The following is a 6,785-nucleotide window of genomic DNA, read 5'->3' on the forward strand; positions in this document are numbered from 1 at the left end:
TGTCTCCATTTATTTATACATGAATTCTACTCTCCATTCCTTTTCAAGAAAATGATCTGTGACCCTGTCACACCAACAAGATGTCTTTTCCAGGGACTAAACTAGTGTCCTCTTGAAAGCCAGCAGAGCGAGGCTGCTTAAACGGCCTTGGCCCATGGTGCTGCGGGTGTAAGACTTGAGCCGCTTTAAACAAGAGAAGCTCATCTCTACACCTGCAGATGTAGCTCCAATCGTTGCCACGAATGACAGCAGTTTGTCGACCTAAGGCATTGCACTGATCGGTGATTGGCTCATTTCGCTGTCAATCAAAAAGAGATTCAGACTCAGACAGATCATTCAATCATCATGCAGAAAAGCTGAAGGTCCAGGCCAGCCGATAAACGCCCACTGTCCATAGACCCCCAGAGACGCTGAGCGTCCGATGGGCGGGACAAAACCAGCATTTATTCAATGACTGGTCTCATTTCAATGCAGTGGGCCAATGGGTTCTGAACTCTCCAGACGCCCAGCGTCCGTGCAGTAGACGCTCGGCGTCCATACAGTTTAAAGCACAGTGAAGCAGCAGGAATGAATTAGAAGAGACTCGCATCATAACCAGTAATAAGAAGCTGATTCGGAACAAAAGTTGAGCGTGTTGTAGCGCATATTTAGTCAATGACATTTTTTGACATTTTAATATATATATATATATATATATATATATATCAGTGGCGGATGCTGATCTGTCAAAGAGGGGAAGCTCAGTTTTGGCCGACAACATAAAATGTGTCCGTTTATTTATACGTGAATTCTACTCTCCGTTCCTTTTCAAGAAAATGATCTGTGACCCTGTCATACCAACAAGGCTTATTTTCCAGGGACTTAATTCGTGTCCTACAACTACAGGAACTACAATAAAACCCCCAAATCTGATGAATGAAAACGGCGAAGCGAACAGGTTTTTTTCGGTCGTGTTGAGTGGGTGCTGCTTTTAAGCTAGTGCTGCGTTCTACAGGACGTTAAGTGAATAAAGTTAAAATCATTCACAATTACAGTAAAACGCACGGCAATAAAAACTCACTTACACAGACGCCTACACTAAAAGGTCGGTGATTGGCTCATTTCGATGTCAATCAAACTGGCACACAGGCTCAGACAGATCATCCAATCTGATGCAGAAAAGCCTGGCGTCCGGTACCCTCCTACTGCCATCCAGTCCCAGAGACACCTAGCGTCCGTGGGCGGGACAAAAACCAGCTTGTATCCAATGACTCATCTCCGTTCAACGCATTGGGACAACCTACCCTGAACTCTAGAGACGCTCGGCGTCCGAGCAATAGACGCTCTGCGGACGCTCGGCGTCCACCGTTGAAAGCACAGCGAAGCTGCAGGAATGAATGAGAAGGGAGTCGCGTCGTAACCAGTAAGAAGAAGCTGATTCGGAACAAAAGTTGAGCACGTTGTAGCGCATATTTAGTCAATGACATGTACACACAATGAAATTTACATTCATATATTTGATCACTTATTCTTAGACATTTTAGGGGAAGCCGAGCTTCCCTTGCAGTCCGAGAGCAATCGCCACTGATATCTATCTATCTGCTTCCCTTGCAGTCCGAGAGCAATCACCACTGATGGCAGTAGGCGGGGGACAGCCTGAACTGGTTGCCAGCCAATCGCAGGGCACACAGAGACGAACAACCATCTGCGTTCACACTCACACCGAAGGACATTTTTGAGGGTTCAATGAGCCTGCCATGCATGTTTTTGGAAGATGAGAGGAAACCGTAGTACCCGGAGATAGTGTGCGCGCGCACGTGTGTGTGTGTGTGTGAGTCTCCCTCACATTATTACTTATTTGTGTCTCGATGTGTGTTATTTTTTGACGGGCAGTAAATTTTTACTTGAGCTATATATTCACTATTCATTTTTGTCCGATGAAAAGATAAAATGAAATATTTAGAAAAATGTGTGGCCATACTCATGATTGTGACTGCAGAGCAGGGGTGGGCAACTGCGGCCCTTGAGGGACCGCAATCCTGCATGTCTTACAAGTACCTTGTTGTGTATCTTAACACCTGTCACTATAATTGAAAAAGTGTGCAAATTACAAGGCTACAGAAGAACGATATCTCGTGGAGGAAAACAACCCGGTTGAGGCATCTGAGCAAATTGAGCTACTCAAACACCACACACAGAAAATAAACAAGGCAAAATTGCCACTCGTGACAGCTGTCAGGATGGATGAACTCACACTGCTTTATTGGACTCCCTCCCCGCCAACGGGAATTTCCCTTAAAATGACATTTTAATGTGTGCATCTTTATTAAAAGCAATTCAGGTTGCATTCCAAAAGAAATTCCTCCACTGCAAAAATGGCGATCATACATCCCGATGTGTAAACAAAGTCGGCGGCCGCAGCAGGTGTCGGCATTGGGGCCCTTTCTCGAGGATTATAATGGTTTCCGTAACGTGAAACCAAAATCTGTCTGTCATCTCATGATTCAATAGTGTGCCATCTGCTCGTACGATAGTGAGATTAGGTGCTCGTCGGATGTGGCGAGTGACTGCATGCCGGGCTTTGAGGCCATAATGCCTTGCAGTTCTGAACGCTACAAACAAGTGAAGCTTATCACTTTTTACTGACAATTCCCAATGACTTAAAATCCCGAAGGATTGTTTGTCTATAAGTGCCTTGCGACTGATTGGCCACTAGTCTGGGGCATACCCCACCTCTCGACTCCAGCTCACCTGCGACCCTAATGAATGAAGTTGGCATCGAAAATGGGTGGATGTTTCCAGTGGTAACAACTTCAATTTTCCTATCTATAGGCACCGTATCTGACACACAGCCGCGTGTGAATGGCCTTTTTTTTTTTTTTTAAATTAGCTCAATTGCAACATTCAAAATATATACACATTGAGTATTACAGTGCAGAAAAAGCAATATTACAATGAAGATGACCCATTCAAACAAGAAAAATCAAATTTAATAAATGACATTATACAGACTTCAAACCTATTCTATTTAAGAATGAGGATTCAATCTGGAGGGGAAAAACAAGCGAGAGAGGCCACTGTTGCTGTTGTGTCAGCCCGAGGCATAACATAGTCAGCTGCTCCCTCTAGCGGCCGCAACCATCAGTCATCTGACGCTTGCGTCAGAGCAGACCGGACCGAGATTTAAAAAAAAATAAAATAAAAAAAAAATAAAAAAAAAGAAAGAAATGCAGGTTTGCTGCAGAAACGTCTGTCCCCCGCCTGGAGCTTCCCCACCTCATCAAAGATAACAAAGGTAGCGGCTGTTGTTTGAACAAGATGTCCCGCCCTGCAGGAGAAATAGATGTCGCTGCTGAATGTGTGCCTATGTTGGAGCTGTCACGGGCTACCGCTCCCCTCGAGAGATCGATGAAGCTCTCCAGGCGATCGGGGAAATCAGTCATGCTGAAACTATAGAGTACAGCAGTGACGCACAGAATAGTCACACAAGCCATATTGACAAAAAATGTGCGTTCGGGTGCCAGCGGACCTTTGACATTGACACCGTTGTCCTTTAGTTGTGTGGCCTCGCTTGACATGCTTGTTTTGCTCCTCATTCTTTGCATCTCAAATGACATCTGACCCTAGGTTCTCTTTCTCCAATTCACACATTTATTATACTTCCACTTTGACCCTGATTAGCATCCACCGCAGCAATTACCCCCCCCCCACCCCCAACCTCCCGGTTGACCTTCCAACATCCATTATCAATGCTGAAAAACAGCACTATCGCATCTACATCCTCTCTATCGTCATTTCTCCACCCTGTCGTCTGTCTGTGCATTTCACCTCTTTGTCTGAATTATCTCACTTTTGCAGTCACTCAACTGGTGCACGTCACAGATGGAGTGGACTCTCCTCAAACGTGTTGCGCACGCCACTCACTGTCCTTTCATGAGAAGGACTCGGAGCTCTCATTGAACCAGGGCAAGAAAGACTCGACGCCAAATTGGTTTGGGGTGCCAGAGCGTGTGAGAGAGAGAGAGGGAGAGAGAGAGAGAGAGAGAGAGAGAGAGAGAGAGAGAGAGAGAGAGAGAGAGAGAGAGAGAGAGAGACAGAGAGAGAGAGAGAGAGAGAGCGAGAGAGAGAGACAGAGAGAGAGACAGAGAAAGACAGCAAGACTGAATAGTGTCCTGGTACTCTTGGTACATTTCAGAATAAAGCCATCTCTGTTGTAATATGGAGCACAATGCACTTCATTGTGATGGACATAACCGATTTTCACAACTAATTTAGGGACACCAGTTAAACATTCGACACAATTGGTTTTATAAAAGCACCCAACAAAAAAAGTTGTGCATCTGATTCCTGAAAAGTGGGCCAAAATTCTGGCTCTGTCTGGTTGGCTGGTGCCTCCAGATCTTAATGAATGTGCATAAAGCAGACCTGCACAAGGGATGGGTTACAAAACCACCAGCAAAAGGAAAACGACTGAAGCCGTCATCGAAAAGCGTAAGGTGCACAAAATGACAATACACGGAGCAGCGTTGCAAGAAAATCGAGTTACGATAATGATGTGTGACGGTTATGTACACAGCCGGAACAAGCAAAATGGTTGGTAAGTAACACACTGCGCCACAATGGACTGAAATCTTTCATTGGCTGCATGGCCGCACCTAAAAGACTCTGTGAAGATTTGGGAGAAAGTGCCGAGGTGGAATCAACCCAAAGGAGCTCTTTGACACCAAGTCTTCTAAAGACCTCAAGCCAACAGAAAACCCATGAAGGGAGATGAAACTTTAAGTTTCGAAGCATCAGTCAGGAAAGTTGAAGGATGTCAAAAGTTTTGCTAAAGATGCCAAAATCCCTCCGGAGATGTGTCTGAATCTGGTGAGCAACTACCGGAAACGTCTCACCGCTGTGCGTGCACCCTCTGCTCTCTCCATCAAGTACTCATTTTTCTCAATACAATGCAACAGTTCAGAAACCAATTATGTTTTTTTTTTTTTTTTTCCCCACAATTTTGTCTGATCTATGTTCTATTACCACAACCACTAAAGATCCATCAAATTAGAGCAAGTTGATTTCTTTCTAAGTGAGGAAAAAAACAATTCTGCCGGGGATCAGATCATTATTTCTCCCACTGCATGAATATACTGGATAACGCCCTGCAATTCCAGTTCAGGTTATTTTTTGTTGCCACCAGTTTGTCTACACGCTAAAATCTTCTCACTTCTTTCTCACTTCTGACTGTGGCTTCCAATCTCATGCTTTGATCTTCTCATATGATTCGAAGAGGCTTCAGGAGATTGTATGACACTGGAGCACATGTCTTATGCCCAGAGTGCAGAAATGTTTGCTGCACACTTGCAAAGGCAGCACTCTCCAAACAGCTCTTCAAACGGGTTGTCTTTTAAAACATCTGACCGTTGAGAGTGTAATACTCAGTGTACTTGTATTTTGCACATTCCCCAGGCTCATAAATTGAGATTTGTAGGGATCTTAAACGTCTTAAAGTAATACTGTATGATTCTTTGAATATACGTTAGTCCTACATTTACAAGAAAAAAAAAAGAAACACAATGTCCTAAACGCAAACTGCTCAGTATAATATTTGGTTAGTCCTCTAATGAGATGCAAGCTGTCCGTGGCCAGGCGATGATCATATCGTCAGCTTCTTGGCTCTTATCCATGGAGCCCAAGGAGGAAAATTGACGGACAGAGACATTGATCCACATTGCCATCACGGCACCCAGCATACGCACAGCAACACCGACAACTCTCCCCACAATACCAACCAACCATTGGCAAACATGTCGTTGGACAAGGTAGCTTTGACGTTGGTGGAACCTCAAGGTAGCTGAAAGAACTTGAGGATCCAGATACCGAAACCTGAACACAACACCGAGATCTTTAACAGCATATCATTGGGGGGGGGGGGAACGTACGAAAGATTTCGCTGGTGTCACCGTATCGGCGACAGCAAAACTGATGACCAAGAATTCATACGTACCCAATGCATGAGTGCCTGCGGGTTGAAAAGTTGCCGTGCGTCTTCCGTTGGAAGCGAGAGTCTTTGTTCATCATGTCGTCCCAAAGTTGATAAGCAGCCAGTTGAAATAGAAAGCGTCAAATGCGAGGGAGAAACCAAGTCTGTGTTGTGAGAAACCACGCCATGCTGGAAGGAACTGAAGAAACAGTTCACGTTGTCTTTTGATCAGATTAGAGGAAACCAAAAGAGCAAAAGACACTGGTGAACATTAAGTCAGGCCACGGGAGTCCCTCTTGGTATTTCCTCGATTTGCTGGAAACGCTTGGCTTACTTACATCTCCATGCAAAATCGGCAGATCACAGTGCATCAAGGTGCAAATTCAATTTATGATCCGGCTCCTGAGAGCAGCATTCTGTTCGAGTCCACTTGTTGACATGGAGAGGAAGGAAGCGGACATGTGGAGCACATGCCTCAAAAGGCAATGAGTGCTGGCTGCTCGAGACCTCGCATCGCAGAGCTTCGGCATCTCATCTCGGAGAAAGTTCAGAGGGCAAAGTAAACCAAGCGTGGAAACCAAGGAAGCTGTCAGCCGCCCGTATTGGAGCCGACTGAACAAATTCTTCACTTCACACTATTTTTCAGCTCATCGCTGGTCTGATTTAGGTCCATTTGCCGTCCTTCTAAGACTCCAAGACTGAGATCATCCGAATCAACACCAAAACCATAACATGCATTTTCTGGTTTTAAAAATGCTCTCCAATAACCTTGATATCAAAGAGTTGCCTTTTATCATCCGGTCGTGTCGAATCAGCCTTAGTTGGGGGGGGGGGGGGG

General features: G+C 45.1%; 1 protein-coding gene across 3 annotated transcripts in view; it reads right to left on the bottom strand.

Annotated features, from left to right (window-relative positions):
* Positions 1-6,785, bottom strand: part of LOC109527140 (cAMP-specific 3',5'-cyclic phosphodiesterase 4C-like) — a 73,302-nt gene that overhangs the window by 58,696 nt on the left and 7,821 nt on the right. Inside the window, exon 1 of one of the 3 annotated variants that reach the window (XM_019888872.1) lies at positions 5,972-6,776. The exons of the other annotated variants lie outside the window; for them this stretch is intronic. Within the exon in view, the coding sequence (XP_019744431.1) occupies positions 5,972-6,045 (74 nt within the window). The 5' untranslated portion in view covers positions 6,046-6,776. Of the gene's footprint in view, positions 1-5,971; positions 6,777-6,785 lie in introns of those variants that run through there. 3 annotated transcript variants of the gene reach the window in all.

This window comes from Hippocampus comes, unplaced genomic scaffold, assembly GCF_001891065.2.
Source record: "Hippocampus comes isolate QL1 unplaced genomic scaffold, H_comes_QL1_v1.1 scaffold228, whole genome shotgun sequence".
NCBI lineage: Eukaryota > Metazoa > Chordata > Actinopteri > Syngnathiformes > Syngnathidae > Hippocampus > Hippocampus comes.